The 19,770-nt window shown below is 34.2% G+C and overlaps 1 protein-coding gene across 7 annotated transcripts in view; it reads right to left on the bottom strand.

Moving 5' to 3' along the window:
* MTF2 (metal response element binding transcription factor 2) overlaps positions 1-19,770 on the bottom strand; it is a 78,501-nt gene that overhangs the window by 8,338 nt on the left and 50,393 nt on the right. For 6 of the 7 annotated variants that reach the window (XR_006206359.1, XR_006206357.1, XR_006206358.1 and 3 more), the window contains 8 exons: positions 18,256-18,351; positions 17,922-18,022; positions 17,384-17,532; positions 15,207-15,302; positions 13,802-13,870; positions 12,470-12,593; positions 5,326-5,393; positions 3,497-3,667 (listed from right to left, as the gene is read on the bottom strand). Coding sequence is in view for 4 of the 7 variants with exons in the window: in XM_042952857.1 (XP_042808791.1) it covers positions 3,497-3,667; positions 5,326-5,393; positions 12,470-12,593; positions 13,802-13,870; positions 15,207-15,302; positions 17,384-17,532; positions 17,922-18,022; positions 18,256-18,351 (874 nt within the window). In the remaining 3 variants the exon portion in view is untranslated. Of the gene's footprint in view, positions 1-3,496; positions 3,668-5,325; positions 5,394-12,469; positions 12,594-13,801; positions 13,871-15,206; positions 15,303-17,383; positions 17,533-17,921; positions 18,023-18,255; positions 18,352-19,557; positions 19,681-19,770 lie in introns of those variants that run through there. The other variant, XM_042952859.1, reaches the window with a different exon arrangement.

Raw genomic sequence — 19,770 nt, 5'->3', positions numbered from 1 at the left:
GAGTTCCATTATTTAGTCCAGGTTGTTACTATGTAGGCCCTTAAGGGAGTATTTTAAGAATTTACTACTAAAAGTAATTATGAATTTAGTCATTACCCACATGGAGCCAGGAAGTATCTATATTAAAATATAGTAGCTATAAATACAGGTTGCCTTTAGAAATAAATATATATATTCTTGAATGATATCAATCATAAAGAGAATGAAACCCAGGGTGGAAGAGTGTAGAAGGAATCCTTTATATTAGGCAGGGAGTCATTCAAAAGGTACAATTAGAAAGATCTAGAAAACCAGTTTTTGAGACATAAAAGCAAATATCAAGCAAGAAGGGGGAAAATAGCAAGTCAAGGACATCTCTAATTAATAGAAGGGAATAAGAAAAGGGCAAATATCAATATAGAGAACATCTACTTCATTCATTCAACAAACATTATCTACCATATAAAAAAAGGGGGGGGGGCTATAATAGAAATAGAAATAATATAAATAGAATAATAGAAATAATAGAAACAAAGATCTTCCCTGTGCTAAGGGGTCCATAATACAGTCAGAAAGTGATAAAGATACATACAAAAAGGCTGATAAAAAGAGTTAAGTGCTATAAGAAAGTTACCCAGGAAATTTTAATTTCCTGTGTTTTTACACAGACAAGGAATAACACCATAGAATAGGCTAGAAAGAGGTGAATGGAGCAAACTAGAAAAGAAACTACTCCAGACACCAAACTAAAGTTGGGCAATAAAGGTAGAAGTACAAGGAAGGAGAAAGTAGGGGAGCTAGAGGAATAAAGCATAACTAGAACTAAAATCAAAAGTCTCAAGGATAAAATAGATGGAAGTATAGTTGTTTTTTTTTTTTTAAGATGATCAACATTTATACAGGATCCCTGGATTAAACAAAGTATTTTCAGATTAAAAGGACCAATTCATACATAGGACCCAGAAGGAATAGAGAATGCCTTGAAAGAAAGTTGAACCATTTCCCGGTAGCATCAAATGAACTAGCTAACACAGATGGAGTGTCTTATTAATGTGATAGGAATGAGAAAATTTGTGTAAACCTTTTTCTAATCCATAATATGGGCAACTGATAGCAAAGGATTAATGATAAAATCTGAAAGTGATAGGAGTAAATACGCTTTGCTTTAGGGAAAAAAAACAACAACAACCTAAAAGCATTATCTACTTTATTACACATTCAAATGGATATGAAACACTGTTAACCCTGGGTTATTACTTTTTCTTACTCTCCAGGTACTCTCATACCTTTTATTTACTCCTTAAATTTCCCTCTCTGCACAACCCTCAGCCATCTTTATACCTCAATATTTCACTGAGAAAACAGAAGCTACCAAACAATAACTTCAGTCATCTTCCAAATGCCAAATCTACAGCAGAACTACTATCTGTACCTATTTTCACCCAATTTCAACAAAAGGGTTCTAGAAGTCCTCCTATCAAATATCAAAGGCCACTCCCATGTTTAAGTTCTAAATCCCTTCCCTTTTGGATTCTCAAGGACTTTACAATATTTTCAGTTACCTGTCCCTCTCTCCTGTACCAATCTCTTTTCCACTGGATCATTCCTAGTAGCACTAAAAAACAGGTTCCAATTAATTTTCTATTTAAAAGTCATCACTTGAGTACTTCCTTTCCTCTTCAGCTTCCATTTGTCTACCTCTCTTCAAAGTAAAACTACTTCTGAGTGTTCTCACACAAACATTTTCCACTTTCTCCCTTCTTATTCAGAGTTCTTAATTTCCCATTTCCCCCTTTTCCTTTATTATCATTATTATTATATGAATCTGCCTATGTCCTTTATTTGTAGAAAAAGCCCAGTTTTGACATTTTAATTGAGCAGTGCTGGATTCAATCATACTTCAACCCATTTCAGTCTGACTTCTATCTTTACCTCTCCAAAAAAACCTGTTTTTGTCAAGGCCATTAATAACAGAATGTTATCTTATCCAACAATCATTTTCCTTTCACCTTAAATCCATCTCTCAACAGCATTCAATACTGTTTAATATGCTCATCTTTCTGAAACACCCCCCTTCTCTTGATTTTCAGGGCACTAAACTTTCCTAGTTTCCTCCTATCTCATTGATCATTCTTTTTTAGCCTCCTGTTTCTTTCACCTCTTCCAAATCTCTAAATGATAACAGGGCATTACTCTGGGCCTCATTCTCTCCCCCACCAACTCCTTGCTTCCTAGGTAATTTCATTCATTCTCATAGCCTTTAAATCAGCTTCCAAATTTGTATCATGTGTCCTAACCCTTCCTGAGCTCCTGACACACCCAGCTGTCTATATCTAACATCATCATCATTTAGATATTCCTTGTAAAAATCTCAAACTCAATTAGTATGACACAGAAGAAGCTTCATTCACCTTGCCAAAATCTGTTCTTGTAGGTCTTGACACCAGACATCACCACCCACCAGCTGCTCAAGCCAGAAATCTGGGCTTTGTGTAACTTGATTTCTCCCTTTCTTTCATAAGTTTAAATCATTAGCTAACCTAATGAATTTTGCCTCCAATAGAAGTCTTAAATCTATTTTGTCTCCATTTGACTGAAACCACTACCCAGGCAATCTCTTACACCTAGATGACTGCAAGAGTCTTCATTTTTGTTTGCTTCTGTTCTTACCTCTATACCTATCCACTCTCCAAAAGCACACAAAGAAGTATTTTTAAAGGATAATTCAATCTGCTTACATCTTTAAATAGCTCCCCATGTTTCTTAAAAAATTCCTCAAAGACCTACACAACTCTACATGATCACGCCCCATCCAAACTTTCCAACACCTGATGCTAGTCTCTAGCCCTCATTCATACGTCACTAGTCTGTGAATTCCTAGAACATACCTCACATCCTTCATACTCATTATTTCCACCACCTGCAGTATTCTTCCCTTTGTTCTTTCACATTGGTAGGTTAGTCTCATTCTTTGAGTTTCAGCTTAAATATCATCTTAGATAGGTCTTTAAGATTCCTTCTTAAAAGTAAACCACTTCACCTCTAACCATCCCAGTACAGCCTAAATCCAAATGCTATGTCCTACATGGCACCAGAATGACCTGTAATTATTTATCACCTTTCTTCACCACTATACTGTAAACCCCATCAAGGCAGAAGGAAAGTCTGTTTTGTTTGTTATTGTATCCCCAGCACTTAGACAGTTAAGTTGCTTGATAAATGGAATTAATAAATGGATAAATGAATGAATGAAAAATGAACAAACGAACAAGCCAGTACTTAAGCTGTCTGCTAAACAAAACCAATAGGCTTATTCCTAGAAAGCCTAATATCTAAAATAAATAAATAAACATCTAACATTAACTCTTTGTACCTTGTCTAAGCAAGAAATTATAAACAGGAAAACAAATCAGGGTAACTGCCACTTATACTTTCATATATACTAATGAGACTAAATAACACATTTTTAGTTACAAATAAGCTAAAGAGAAAAACTAAGCCACAGATCAACTTTTACCTTGAATCAGATATAGGTTTGGATGCCTTTCTGCCTTTAATTTTAAATTCATGGGATGTTCCTTCAGGTTCTTTCTCTGCTTTGAAAGCCACATTTGGTGGCACAGGAGGAACACGAATTCGCAACCCAAACAAATGCTTCTTCTTCTTTATTTCTTTCCCAGACATAAACCTAAATTTTTAAAAAAATTAACTAAAAATTTAAAAACTGAACACATATACATGTCAGACCCTAACTCACAACTTTCAGATATAAAGCCTTTATAGATGAAAGTCCACCCAACACTACAAAACTCGCTCTTTCCCTTTGCTTTCCTGGATTCTTATCTGCTCCCAGAGTCAATCCACAGTAGGATACAATGGCGAAGGAGGTCGGGGGGAAGGATAGGATCAGAAGGAAGGGAGAAGAGCACACATCCACTTTTCTTTTTAAAACGTGGCATCTATGCTTCAGATTCTGTGTCTCTTTCTCTCTGTCTTTCCCCTGCTTGTGCTCTCTCTCTCAAAAATAAACAAACATTAAAAAAATTTTTTTAAATAATAAAACATGGCATCTAACTTTTTAAAGGAAGAAGAGTAGAGAGTGGTGTATTTTTAGTCCCAATATGTGTTTTCCATATTTCATTGTCCTGTTTAAAAGATCTCAAAAATGGTTTAGGAAAAGAAGAATTCTATTTCAGAGTGAATCTGTGAGGGGAGAAACCCTGGTCAGAAAGTAACAGGTGTTAGCACTGGAAAAGAGAACCCAATATGAGAGGTCCAGAAAATAAAAGGAGTGTCTAGTGTGTCATATTTAGAATTGGAAATAATCTGGAACAGAAAAATGTTATTTCGGTGTGGGTTTGGGCCTCTAAAACATGTGCTCCTAACTCTTTTCCAAAGTCCTTAAGGCTCCTTTATCCAAAACACCCCCACCTACCTTACTTCTACTATACCCTGCCTACCTTCCAGAACCACTACCAAACACTTGGAATGTTCTTCCACTTCCATGCATGTTTGAGAAAGGGAAGCTCCCATTTCTATCATAATAAGAACAGATGTATTTCTGGTACCCTAAACTGGATTACAGAATTCACATCCCATAAAGTATTTTTACCAGTACTGTAACTGCTCAGGCACTTTATGGCTTTTTAAATTGACCTAAAGATTTAGCTGCTAGTAATTGTAACATTTTTAAGGAGGAAATTCTGTCAAGTTCAAAAAAAGCAACTTGTTACAAACAAAAATTTTATAAGATTGCTGAACAGTTGGTAAGAGCCAGCATATACACTTAAAAAATTATTTCTATTGCAATTTTTAAATATTTTTAAGAAATGTAGATATGCTTTTTATTTCTTAAAAAAAGAAAGGTCTATACAAGGATATATCCAACAATAATCAATTATCAAAAAATTAAGACTACTAATACTATTTTTCTGCAACTGATGGCAATAACTTATCTTAAAACCATAGAAGATCTCAATCATTTTAAAACCAATATTTTCTATAATATTTTCCACTATCTTTTGCATTTTCCCACCAGCTAAGATATTATTTTATTTTCAGGGGACTGTATTATAAAAACAAGTCATTACTGAATATGTTTTTCAGTGGAACAAGCCAAAAGCCCCTGAGATATTGGTATGCCTGCCTCCCATCCACCATTCCCAGAGGATTGCTCTTCCCTTCTCCAACCCTTGAGAATCACTGCTTTGCTCAACTGAAATTAAAATTTAAAAGTTTAAAATGGTTTGTACTAAACATCAACCCCACAATTCTTAAACAATGCCATTATTCCTTATACTTACTACAAGTCTCCCTCATAGGGATACATAAAATAAATCAACTTACATGGTCTTGTAATCATTTAATGCCTCCAGAACATGCTCATATCTTTCAGATTTTGGTGTGTCTGCCAGCTGTGAAGTATCAAGAAACAATTTAAAGCACTATAATTTCATTAGTTAGTAATATACAGGTGCTAGATAGAGGCAATGTGATACAGAAGAAAAGAGTACTGACTGATAGAAGATCTAAGTTCTAATTCCAGGTCCTCAGTGACTAGCTGCGTGATCTAAAGCTATTTAACCTCTTCTTGTTTTCTTATCTATAAAAAGAGGAGTAGGAGCGCCTGAGTGGCTCAATCAGTTAAGCGTCCAACTTCGGCTCAGGTCACGATCTCGCCGTTTGTGAGTTCGAGCCCCCCAATGGGTCCTGTGATGACAGCTCAGAGCCTGAAGCCTGCTTCAGATTCTATGTCTCCCTCTCTCTCTGCCCCTCCCCTGCTTGCTTTCTGTTTCTCTCTTGAAAATAAACATTAAACAAAAAAAAAAAATTTTATATATATATATAACAGAGGTATAAAAATCCTATTACGAGTAATTTTATAAATCAAATGACATGTCTGAAAAAAACTGTTAAAACACTACAAAAATGGGATTTTATTAGTTACTAAATTTATTTTAATTCTATAATCCGAGGAAATAATACATAGAATGAATGACTTTAATATCAACCATATATTGGTTCTAATAGATATTCTAATAGGTATCAATTGCTTCTAATAGATATTAGTAGGAAAAGAGGATAAAAAATGAGAAACATAACATTTTATTTCCCAATACTTCTAATATTAGCAGAAACCCATAATCTCTGTAATTTTGAAAAATTCTGTGAAACTGGGGGAGGGGAGTTATTTTCATAAAGGTTATATACTTTGGCCATCCCTAAAACCCAAAATGTCTCAGCAATTTATCATCAGAAATCATTTTAAAATCTAAATATTCAATTCTAGAAAATACTATTTTGTTTCAAAAGAGCTCCCTTAAAAGTCATTTCTGCATCTTCTTCCAAGTTTAAAGACGGGGGCCCAATAACAAAAAAAACTACATTATAGAAGGACCATTCTCAATTAAAGCCACAAAAACTAAAAAAAAAAATTCCAGAATATCATAGTTGACTTTTTACTACCAGTATGGTCTTTACCAATTTAAACTTCCAAACCTCAGAACTGCTTCAAGTAAAGAGAAAACGAATCTGCTAAATAGAATGTTGGAGGCAGAAGAGAGAGTCATCTACTCCAACTCCCTTTATTTTACAGATTAGTTAACAGATATAAAGGTTAAATGAAGTGCTCAAATTCACATGGCTGATTAGTGAGAGAGCCAGAATCTGAACCCAAGTGACAAAAGTCCACTCATTCAACATTCACTGAGAGCCCATACTGTGCTGATGCATTGGGTGCTTTTAGAAAAAAAAGAAAAGAAATGGGACAGTTTGGTGTTCATGCCTCTATACCATACCACTTCCTCTTATCGTAATTTCTGTAGTGTCCAATGATAGAGAATTTCTATTAAAGAAAAATAACAGAATCAGACCTTAAAGCTGGAAAGACACTTTAGATGTCCATCTAATTCAAGGTTCCATCAATACTGCAATCCCTTTTATAGTACTGACATTCATTCAACCTTGGTTTAAATATTACCATTGATGAAAGCTGCTGAGGCACCTATGAGGGAGCCCATTCCATAGGTGGACAACACCTTCCTTCCTGGAACTCTTCTATTCCCTCTTTTACAAGACAGTTCTTCAAATATTTGGCAGCAGCTTGTCATGTCTAAGTATAAGATTATGTCTAAGTGTAAGATTATGTTAAAAGTTTTTAGCAGCCACATCACATGATTATCTCATATTAAGCTCTGGGTAACTAATTTCATCCTCTTCCTCATCTCTACTTCACCACCCCAACTGTAAAATCTTATCAGATAAACTGATCAAATCAAGTGCTCCCTATCATATGCTACTTCTTCTGAACTGGATGTTTGTGTATTTAAGCCTTAAAAGCAAAACTTGGTGACTGCTGTTACTTTGATTTTGTTTTCAGGTCTGTGTTAGAGATCATCTTTCCTCTTGTTCTGTCATCCTTGAATTGGAAGGTAGACACAAAGACAGAACCCTGTGACTCTCCATTAGAATCTCCCTCAAGAATATTTCCAAGCCACTGACTGCTTTTGTTTCTATTAATCAATTAGTATCATATACGTTTAATTTTTAATTTTAACCACTTCGAATTTCATTATCTAATCTGAAATTGAGTTACACAATGTCTATAACATACCCATACCCATTTGACACACCAGTGTGGCTAACCATATCAAAAAAAGAAACATTATAGTAAAAGAGTGTTTTTCCTTATTGCTTTAAAAAATTTTTTTTGATGTTTATTTATTTTTGAGAGAGAGAGAGAGAGAGAGGCAGAGCGTGAGCAGGGGAGGAGCAGAGAGAGACAGAGAGAGAAAGAGAGAGAGAGAGGGAGGGAGGGAAGGAGACACAGAATATGAAGCTGGCTCCAGACTCAGCTGTCAGCACAGAGACCAATGCAGGACTAGAATTCACAATCCATGAGATCATGACCTGAGCTGAAGTTAGATGCTTAACCAACTAAGCCACCTAGGCACCCTGCCTTACTGCTTTTTAAATCTTCACAAACCACACATCTGAAAAATGTGCTTTATATTTATGCTGACAACAACAAAACTAATTTCTCAAATCTACTTCTCTTTCACTTTTTGAAAAGCACAATGAATGAACTCTCTTCTTTGTTTTGGTACTCACTCTCTATGATGTCTCAGAAATTTTATCTGTAAGTTCCTTTAGCACTCTAAAACTATTTTGCATAGAACTATATATATTTCAACTTGCATTATGGGGTCATGGGATCCTTTTCTGGACGCCTGGGTGGCTCAGTTGATTGAGCGTCCAACTCTTGATTTCAGCTTGGGTCATGATTGTGAAATCTAGCCCCGTGGCTAGGCATGGAGCCTGCTTAAGATTCTCTCTCTCCCCCTCCTCCCTCCCTCCCTCTCTCTCTCTCTCTCTCTCTCTCTCAAAAAAAAAAGGGGGGGGCAGAGATACATTTGTTTATTTTGAAGACTAATAAGTACAGATACTATAGTTTAAATCAAGTAATCTGTATTAAAAGAACATCATATTCCAGGTTTGCGATCTGTTCATGAGGTTTATAATATAAACATAGTAACCATTTTTGTTCCTTTTATCACAGACTCTAACCTCATACTAGGCTTTAACTTTCAGGGTTGTAAATTTCTGTACAGACACAAATACTATTATGCATAGTTATAACTCTTCCCTTCGGTAAAATACATTTTCAATCACCAGTATTGAATTCCATGCTGCTTAGACTGAAGTATGTCAAACAGCTTAAGTAATTTGTTTGCCAACCTAGTTTTTTAAAATTTAAGACCACGGTTAACAGAAAAGTAGGCTGCCCTTACAGAACTAGGATTTTTGATCACATTAGGAATTAAAGACAAATAATAAGCAGATTCCAAAAGCTATGAATATCTCATTTTAACTCCCAAAAGCAATCCAGTACAATTCCTCATTCTAAATAAAAAAAGCCTTAAGCAACCTTTATTTGGGATCTCAAATATTGTATTACGTATTTTTACTCTCAAAGCAAACATTACAAAACAGTGGACTCTCAAATAGCTACATTCGGTCATATGATTGATAATCATTAAGGCACAAAGTCTCAAAGATGTATAAAAAATCACATTAAGGAAACATGATACAGAACTATCATTATGATCCAATATGTTCTAAAAGTTTCAGCTTCTCTTTTCAATCCTGAAATAACCAACTAAGGAAAAAACATGATACATAAATGTTAAATTTGCCTTTCAGTATAAAAGGATATACTCTCCCCCCAAAATTAATTCTTCTCCAAAAGAAGTTTGGTATTTTTGAAACTTCTTTTTGTTATAAAAGAAGTCATAGTTCCTTTATAACCACAACAACAACAAAAAGAAGTACAAAACACTCAACAGATATCACTGATTCAATTAAGACTGCTTCAGAACTGGCAACTGAAGAAAGTATTTATTAGGCTTCCAAAACAGCACAGAAATATTACTATGTGGCGAGAGTCATCATATGTAATATATAAAATTAAGTCCTAATTCAGCTCAGGAATGTCAAATATAAGTGCCTCCCTGTTACTAGTGTGTCCATATATATTCCTAAACAAAATGTCATACAAATCTCAATCAACTTCTCGAGTCATCACAAGTCTTTTTTCTTTTACCTAGATGGAGGAAGTAAAATTACAGCTATTTTTCTGTTTTGTTTCAATTTTGAGGAGAAACTTCTAGAGCAACTGTCAATATAACATAATCTAGAGTATGTATAAGAACTAATGTTCAAAATGACTCGAGTACTCAACCAACCATTTACTTAACATACAGTATTTTCTCATGTTTTAAAAGTAATTAATGCTATTTTATAAAAAGGTTTTTAACATAAATATAAACAAAAAGGAAGACTCAATTCGCAATTTGATTTCAGTTAACCAAAGATTTACTATTTTAATAATCCAGAATAATCCGTTATTTGTATTATTTTTGTTTCTATTATCACAAATATTTAATAAGGCAAACTAAATGAAAATTATTGAGTAAATGTTCAAGCTGGCATCAATGTTATGGTCTTGGCATCAATGTTATGGTCTCTATTATTAAAATTTCACTCTCAAAACCAATTATAATGACAGTATAAAGATCTAAAAGATTAACACAAAATTAAAGGCTGAACTTCCATCTGTAAATACCGCAGGATGGAATGAGTAATCGAAGTCTGAATATTTTCTTTTTTTTTAATGCAGAGAAAAAGCAACGAGAAATGATTAGAAAGCCACTTGTTAATAAATGTGATGGCTCCAAAAAATGTAAACACTCTTCAGAACAGTAAAACTTTTCTGTCGTCAAGTTTTATTAGAGTATACGGTTGTTCTTCTTAATTATTTTTGAAAGATTTTATTTTTAAGTATCTATACCCAACATGGGGCTCAAACTTACAACCTCAAGATCAAGAGTTGCATGCTCTAATGACTGAGGCAGCCAGTCACCCCCGTTTCCTCTTAATTTTTAAATTTTGCAAAGACTAAATTTTCCATATTCACAAAGAATAAGAAATCAAAATTTCTTATTTCTAAGACATTACCCCGTAAAAGCTACAGAAAATGAGAACATGTATCTACTAATGAAATAAATTTTTTTTATGTGTCAGAACTGAACCACCTGAGCTAGAACTGAGATACCTGAAATTCATAAACTGAACTCATTTCTTAAAAATAGACTAGGGACACCTGGGTGGCTCAGTCGGTTAAGCATCCAACTCATGATTTCAGCTCAGGTCATGATCTCATGGTTGTTAGATCAAGCCAAGCTACAGGCTCCATGTTGAACATGGAGCCTGCTTGGGATTCTTTCTCTCTGTCAAATTAAAAAAAAAAAAAAAAAAAAATTTAAATATGCTAATTGTGATTTTTACTCTCTATTTTCAGCCTCTTGAATAAAATCTATGTATCATTTTTTATTCTAATAAAAGCATCTGAAATAAAGTAACTTGAGTTTTTATGTGTGCCCACTGTCTACACGAAGTAACCACTACAGAATTTAATATGATACATAAAATGCACTAAGACTATAGATGTGTCTGCATAAGAAGTGCTGAAAAGAACCATGGCTAGAAAGAAAGCATTTTAAAAGAATGTATTAAAGCTTTACATATTAAGATGACTATAATGAACACTACAGCTGTTAGTGCCTTATACTTGTTTTTCTTTTATTACTAATCAGTTTATTAAAATTTATCAAATTTGTAAGTCACTCCTTTTCTCTCAAATTTCACCCAGAAAAAAGCATGTAACAGAAAAAAGAGCATTATATTCCAACTTCTAATACTCAAAACATCTTGGCTCCATTGATTTAAATGGTATCTCTGATTTTTAAAATCTAAGCATTCTGCAGGTATTTGTTTCAATATTTTATGCAGCTAGCTGACCTACCAACTTTTAAATAAATGTGCATTATGCTCTCCTTTATGCCTCATAAAACCCCCCAAAACAACCCAAAAAACCCTGATATTCTACTTGTCATCAACCTTTTATAAACTGCCTCATGTCTAAAGTTACAAAGCAGAAATTCTTCCTAAACTTCAAGTTACTTTACACAATTTTTACCTCAAAAAGTAATGTGTGACTAAAATTTACACATCTAATTCCACATATTATAAAACAAGATTTTTATTTAAGCTAAGAGTAGTTAGTATCTATATCTATATGTGTATATAGATATAGATTTGTTTTCTCTTAATTTGGCTTCATGCCCAGCACAGAGCCCAACATAGGGCTTGAACTCATGACCCTGAGCTGAGATCAAGAGTTGGACACTTAAGCAACTGAGCCACCCAGGTGCCCCAATATCCTTATTTTAATAATTCTAAATAACTGCTAAAAACAAGGTAACTATTATTTTACTTTCTTCTTCATGCTTGCCTACTGTTTCAAAATCTTCTTCAATGAACATACGTTAACTTTTACACTGTTTTTTAAAAAGACTCTGTAAATCAGTATGAGTGGTTAGGCTTTGCAAATGAAAGGCAAAATGAGATGTCAGAATGAGGAGGATAATCTCCAACTCAGCTTTACCCTCTAATTCATTATTCTAACACTATTACTGGGTCCCCTCTCTCCCATTCCTGAAAGTCAAAGATATATAAGGGAGTACCAACAAGAGAGGAAAGAATGTTAGTTACATCTCTAAGTTTATAGAAACTTTAAAAAACCTTAAGTTTTTAAGGAGGAACCATTAGATACACAATAAGGATTTCTCCCTCCCTTATATCTTTACAATGATTCTCACTTCAGAAAAGAAAGAATCAAGTAATTTACTTCCTCCGTCTACATTTTTCCCTGAATAAACAGGCAACAGGAGGATGAGAGGGCTAGTCTTCATATCCTCAAAGTTATTTCTCCCTGAACTAAAAATAAAACTCTACTTTAGATGTGTGACTTATACATGTATCTTGGCTGCTTTTCACAAAAACAAAACAAAACAAAACAAAACAAAAACAAAACAAAACAAAACAAAAAAGATATCAAGTAGCTAACGAAGTTAGCCCTAAGACCACTTACCTCTCCAGGATGCAATCTATCCCAGTTTTCATTAATATATGTCATGAGCTCAAGTTCAGAATCAAAGTATTTCTTCTTGTGAATAACACTTAGGTTGTAAAGGCATAGGTGTGCTATATCTACCCTGGAATCCAAAAATAATCAAAATATACAAAAACATGCTTTTGATTATTGTTAAAAAATCGTATTTTTACAAATAAAAACAGCAATTAAAAAATCCAAAGTGAAGTATTTAGGTAAGCAGAGGGTCAATACCATAAATCATATTCACAATGTAGTAAGTCATTACATACGAAAATAACAGGGAAACATTAAATATTTACTTATAGTGAGTAGTCAGTATAAAGTAAAAGATATCTGAATAATCTCTTTCATTCAAAGAGGATGTAACTTTAAGAAAACTTACAATAAAAATTTTCCATTTCACTTACATATAAGCCATAGCAAAGATCATACTTTAACAGACTTTATCTGATTCATGAGTTAAATCTTATCTTTTCCTAAAATACATAAAGCATTCAATGAAAGTTTCTAAGTACTTACTATAAGCATTTTGTCAGTAAATCTCCAAAATTCATCACACTTTTCCCACGCCCAAAAATTACACTACAGCAGAAACTGGCATATTTGGTATAAGACCTCTCTCATCTGAAGTCCCAAAAGAATTAAAAACATAAATAAGAATTTTAGGGGCGCCTGGGTGGCTCAGTTGGTTAAGCGGTCGACTTCAGCTCAGGTCATGATCTCACGGTTTCTGAGTTCGAGCCCCGCGTCAGGCTCTGTGCTGACAGCTCAGAGCCTGGAGCCTGCTTCAGATTCTGTGTCTCCCTCACTCTGACCCTCCCCCGTTCATGCTCCGTCTCTCTCTGTCTCTAAATAAACGTTAAAAAAAAAAATTTTTTTTAATAAAAAAAAATAAATAAGAATTTTAAAAATCTAAAAGATATGTACAGTTACATTTTATGGATCAGAAAATAAATGGCCTTATCATTTCAGCAATAAGACTAGACAATCTTTAGTGAAGATGACCTCAGGTTTAAGGATAAATAAAAGAACTAAAGCTAGGCATAAAGAAAAACAAATTTTTATTTAAACCAAGTTAATATATACAGAGCATTTCACCCTATTAAGTTTAAGAATATGGCCCCTTCTGTGCTGACAGCTCAGAGCCTGGAGCCTGTTTCAGATTCTGTGTCTCCCTCTCTCTGACCCTCCCCCATTCATGCTCTGTCTCCCTCTGTCTCAAAAATAAATAAAGGTTAAAAAAAAATTAAAAAAAAAAAAAAAGAACATGGCCCTTTTTTGTTCCTTAACAGAAATATCCATACTTACCACTGTAATGGTAGACGTTTGAGGTATTCTGGTCCAGAACTGCAGACAGAGCAAATAAACGTATAAAACCTAAGGAAAAAAGAAAAGTTGTATGCTAAGTAATCAAGGGTACACATATTCAACAATTAAAGCTAATATTCAGCAAGTACATATCCTACAATAGATGACTGATACACAAAGCAAAACCTAATTTGAATTAAGACACTGTGATTTAAAAAAATTCTTTTCCAGTAACAACAAATAATGAAATAGTTCATATATAGGAGGCAGAAGTATTTTTTTTTAAATTACAGAGGAGACATTCAGTTCACACACAGATTCATATACACATAGAGTTTTCTAATGGCTTGTGTGTAACATGAATTGTGATGACAGCCCTCACATACAATGTTGTATTCAATGCTCAAAACAATCTGGTAAAATAAAAGGAGAGAAGTTGATCTTCCTAAATTCTAAAAGATAGTAAGCAACATAAGTCAACATTTAAACCCAGGTTTTTTATGCCAAATTCAGAGCTCTGTCTTTCATTTTTCTTCCTAGAGCCATTCCATATTCTGCCATTCCATATTCTCCTAACCCAGAAAGCACATTAGGTCTGCTTTTGGAAATTCTTTAGAACACAGACGCATATTTTGTGTATCAAGGTTCTATGGCCTTTTCCAACTTTCTGTCACAGGATCCCTCTGAGGTTCTTTAAAGGAAGGTACCAATGGAAATAGTTTAGAGCATGTGGGACAAAAGGAGCAAATATAATCACTGATCAAATACTTCAAAGTGTTCCGGAATAACATCTAAAAGCACAAGAATTATGTGTATTTTAAAATTATGCATAATTTGGGCGCCTGGGTGGTTCACTCAGTTGAGAGTCCAACTCTTGATTTCAGCTCAGGTCATGATTCCAGGGTCATGAGATCGAGCCCCACATTGGGCTTTGCGCTGAGTGTGAAGCCTGCTTAAGATTTTCTCTCTCTCTCTCCCTCTGACCCCTCATGCGTGCTCCCCCTCTCTCTCTCAAAATAAGATAAAATCATGCATAATTTAAATATATTACTCAATATTTTCCCAGTAAGGTGACTCCTTCACAAATCACTGTTGTAATTCCTTTTAGAAATCTGAAACAGGGGTACCTGGGTGGCTCAGCTGGTTAGGCATCTGACTCTTGATTTTGGCTCAGGTCATGATTTCACGATTTGTGGGTTCGGTCCTGACATAGGGTTCTGTGCTGACCCTGCAAAGCCTGCTTGGGGTCCCCCTCCCCCCATCCCTCCTCTGTTTGCACTCTGTCTCTCTCAAAATAAATATAGTTTAAAAAAATTATTTAAAAAAAAATCTGCAACAGCAAACATAACTACAGTACAAAAGCTAAAAAATATATCGATTGGTAAAGTTCAAGTGCCCTTCTCACCTGTCTCCAAATAGCATTGGCTTTTGAAGGCATTGCACACAAGCCTCATGAAACCACTGCTTACATTTGCAGCATTGTAGCATCTTTAAATACCAGCTATAAGAAAAAAGTTAAGATTAAAATTGCTATGATTGCAGGTAAAGTTTTAAAACCAAAACCCAAAGTGGCATTATACAAAATACTGTTATGATTACACTATGGCATATCTGCTAAATTTAGTGTTAAATTTTTTCTTTCCCAAAAAGGTTACTGATTTCATCCCTCCTCTCTCTTTCATTCATGAGAACTTACGAGCTCTTTAAAGATACGTCTACTATTTCATCAATAAGTGCCTGGTTCCTACACTAGTAAAGAATCTCTGTCAAATAAAAAAACCTGAGATTTTTTTTTCACATCAACTCTCTACACCCTAAGAGAAAACAGTTTCAGAGGTTACTGATGTGTACAGCTGTTTGCCCCATAAACCAAACAGCCATAAGCAGCTTTATATCTTCACACTGTTTCCATTATTGTCCATTATAATGAAAAGGAATGGAATATAGCAACTTAATAAATTTGGCTAACATAATTACAAATCTAATCAAAGACTCTAACAGGTGTACAGGCTTTGTAACAGGTTTTGTTCAGTTTCAGATAGCTGAAGAAGCTAAAATTGAATCACTAGCTAAGGATATCCTTTTTTCAGTTAGTACATGGTTTTGCTATGGATATCCTTACGTGCCACCCAAATAATGCCTTTCTTCCAATAATTCTTTTGCTCAACAAGTGAGCCCCACATTAATTGTAAGCCATATTATACGCAAAGGCAAGAAGACTGATACTAAGGTCATTCATTCATCAAAAGACTAATAAATACTAATTATGTTCCAAGTACTTAGCTAGATCCTCTATTAAAGTTAAGAGTGGCTAGCAGTGTCAAACATAGTTCATGTAGTCATGGTACTTAAAGAACAATGAATGATCCACCTTATAAAATGTCTATGATGATTTCCACCTATTTTGAGTAATACTTCAAATTAAATGGTAGGAATAAATGAATAAAGGAAAAGATCAATCTCTATGCCTCTTCACTGTATCTCTTTTATAAGTGATTAAGGAAACAAGACAATGTTTTTTAAATCTGCAAGCAACCAAAAGCTAAGAAATGTTATAAAAATGTCAAATCACAAATAAATAATTCCATCAAGAGATATGGCAGAATGAAGAACTAAAAATTCGTTAATTTACATATTCATTTATTCATGTTTCATCATTGAACAACTTATGTCCCAGTCATAAGTAAAGTAAACTTTATAGACATTTTCAGTACACAGATTTGAACAGATAATATTTTAATGAATCATGTCCCAGCATTCTCCTAAACAGCACCCTTGTCTTAAGAGAAACACTGAATCTGAGAGGAAGAAAGACACCAGAAACCAATAATTACAATTTAAAGAGTGAAATATAAAATGCTTCACTAGTGGTTTTTAAATGTAGTACAAATACATGATGCACAACTTGCCTTAATACGAGCTTGTACAAAAAAGAATTAGAGGTATTAGTTGACCACCACAAAACCAAAATGATCCCAAAAACATAATGGGACAATCTGAGAGGTAGTAAATACAATCTCTCCCTGCAACAACAGGAGCATCAGTTCTGAACTCTAAGAGCCCAATTATAATCTGTGAGCCTATTCCTGGAAACAATGCATTTTCTAATCATAACACCATATTTCAAGAGTAATACTCAAAAACTGGAGAACAACAAAGACAGAGGTTAGAAATCATGTCCGGTAGTAACGGAGAGTTTGACCTGGAAAAAAAAACACTACTGGTATGAGTCATGGTAGCAGGAAATATGATTGCTGGACTGAAATATTTTAAGAGTTACCTCCTAAGAAAGAGAAGATGTATTTGTTTAGTTACAAAGAGCAGAACTAGGAGCAGTGTTCAGAAGTTAAAGGTAAATTTGTAAACGTTCTTAGTTAGAACTATGATTCACTTATTTAGGTAACACTTAATGATAAAGATGAATATTACCTACAGCTTCTAATTTTCTCCCCTAATTTTCTTTATTGATACTTCCAAGCATTTACAATTCACTATCATTCCCACACCACAATCAATAACAAAAATAAAGTACATAATACAAACAGAAATCACTTAAAGGGCATGAAATTACTATTTACTTACTCTCCAGGGCCTCCACAGTAGCAATAACATTGTTGGACATTGGTCTTATGACCTGCATCCCATTCAAGGTCTGCCACACTGTAGGGTAATGTCTGCTTCATGACTTGCAATGCTTTGGCATTTGGTCCTTTCTTAAGCGCACCACCCCTCTATATTAGAGGGAAAAAGTTATTTAAACAAGTGCAGGATAAAATTCTAAACATAATTCTTTAACATAAAATGCTTTTGAAACTTCTGAAGAAATTTCCATTCTAATTTCTTACCATCTCACAAACTGTTTGACTAGTAATAATCCTTATTTATTTTGTTGTTTTTCAAACTATTGCCCCAATTCCAAGACCACTCACTATCAGAAAATAAGTGCAAGGATAGTAGCAAGTCACTTAAGCATCATTAGTCAAACAATAAGCATCACCTCGTTCTACCCGGCACTGATTGCTCACTGCAGTCAAATAAACTTTCAACATACACAATCATTACGCTGAGAGTACCTTACAAATTCCATTTAGGGCTTTAGCCCAAAACACTTAAAAGATACCTTTGTTGTTGTTGCAAAAACACACTGTCGACAGAGCCATTTTTCATCTGAATCAATCACACTGGAATCAATATGAGGTGTGTGACACAACTGATGATATCCTTAATATCAAAAAAAGCATAAAGCAAATTCTATTTTATTAATAAATACTACAACACAATTTCAAGAAGGCATTTTAGTATTCTCTTCTCCATTAATATACTTATAACTGAATAAATTTATGATAACAGCTTCAAATTACCAATGTAAAAAGTACTTTTAATCATTAATCTTCAACAGGAGCATTAAGTATGTAATAAAACTTTTCCACAAGATTATAAGAAATCAATTTTACCTTGGCCACATTTATCACATATAACCATTTCATTGGGAGCTTCTGAATACTCTTCTTGACATATTGTACAGACCATTTCCCCACTTCCAGTGGCTCCTGCAATGTTTAAAATATGCATTAAAAGACAGTCATAATAAAGAAGTTATTTCATACAACACAACTACTTTTTATGACTCAGTAGATACCCCATATTGGCAGTGTTTACTCACTAGAACATAATGATTTCTACTCAAGGCAAAATACTCTCTACAAAAGGCTATCTCCCACCTTTAACTTAAGATGCCTAACTACCTACATTGATAATTTAACCTGCTTTTACAGCAGAGGGCATAATAAATTATGCGCTCTCAGGCAAGATCCCTTATCATTCACTTCTAACATTCCCACTCCCCTGGGGAACAAGGAGATGGGATGTTTTGTGGACATTAGAACTAATCTCCAGAATACGCATATACTTATATACATGTATTTGCTCACCCTACAATGTCTACCATCATGATACTGAAGAAAAAGGGCAAAGAAGATATGTCAATGACCTCTTTCTCTTTGGATGCAGAACATTTCTTTTTACTTACTAATTTATGAAAGAAGCTGAATCCCAATTATTTAATCTCCAGCTTCTAAAATCTAGAAATATGGTGTCCAATAAAGTATCCTAACAAAATCCCAGTGCAACAAAAGTTAAGGAGTTCCACAGTTATTAACTATATTTTTTGCCTGAATAGGTAAATTATTTCTTCTTTAGGCATTTTTACTCTAAAAACAATTTTATTCCACAAAATTTAGAAACAATTTTAACACTCTAACAGCATTATTCCCAATATTCTCTTCTTGTCAATTTCACAGTTAAACTACATGGTTTATTCACATGCCAACAATAATAAAAATTTACTATTTTCTATGGGCCAAGTACTGTTAGGCTCTTGACATATATTATGTTGTTTAATTCTACAACTTATTAGGTAAGTAAGCTATTTATAGAGAGGAATTGAGGCTCAGAAAGATAAAGTAACTAACCCAAAGACCCTGAGAAAGTATCAAGGCCAGGATTTAAATACAGATATGCCAGAGTCTATATTCTCTCCACTGTGAGAGGATTCCTTTCATCAGTATTCTGTAATATTTTTTCTATCAAAAGTATTGTTCACACTGCTGTTAATAACTTCTAATAGCTGCATAATATTCCATTGAGTGGAAAAAACCAAATTTACTTTATTACGACTCTACTCTTAGGTGTATGTTAGCAAATTGTTTGTTTGCATTTTTCCAGACTTATTTTACTGTCTTGTCCTCTCTCCCCACCTCTCCCAGGCTTTGTTTACTTCCTTCTACACTTGGCAGGACATGGCCTCCATAGCTTCCGAGTTTATGGCTCCGGTCAGGAGAGCAACCGGACTGAGCCTGACACCACTCAGTCCAAATCTGCCATTCCCTAGAAAAGGACCAAAGACTCCAGATTTTGTCTTAGATATATCAAATTTTCTGTTATTAAAATAAAAATAAAACTACAGTAAA

The sequence above is a fragment of the Panthera leo genome, chromosome C1 (assembly GCF_018350215.1).
Source record: "Panthera leo isolate Ple1 chromosome C1, P.leo_Ple1_pat1.1, whole genome shotgun sequence".
Lineage (NCBI taxonomy): Eukaryota > Metazoa > Chordata > Mammalia > Carnivora > Felidae > Panthera > Panthera leo.
This window is presented reverse-complemented; position numbering and strand designations above follow the sequence as displayed.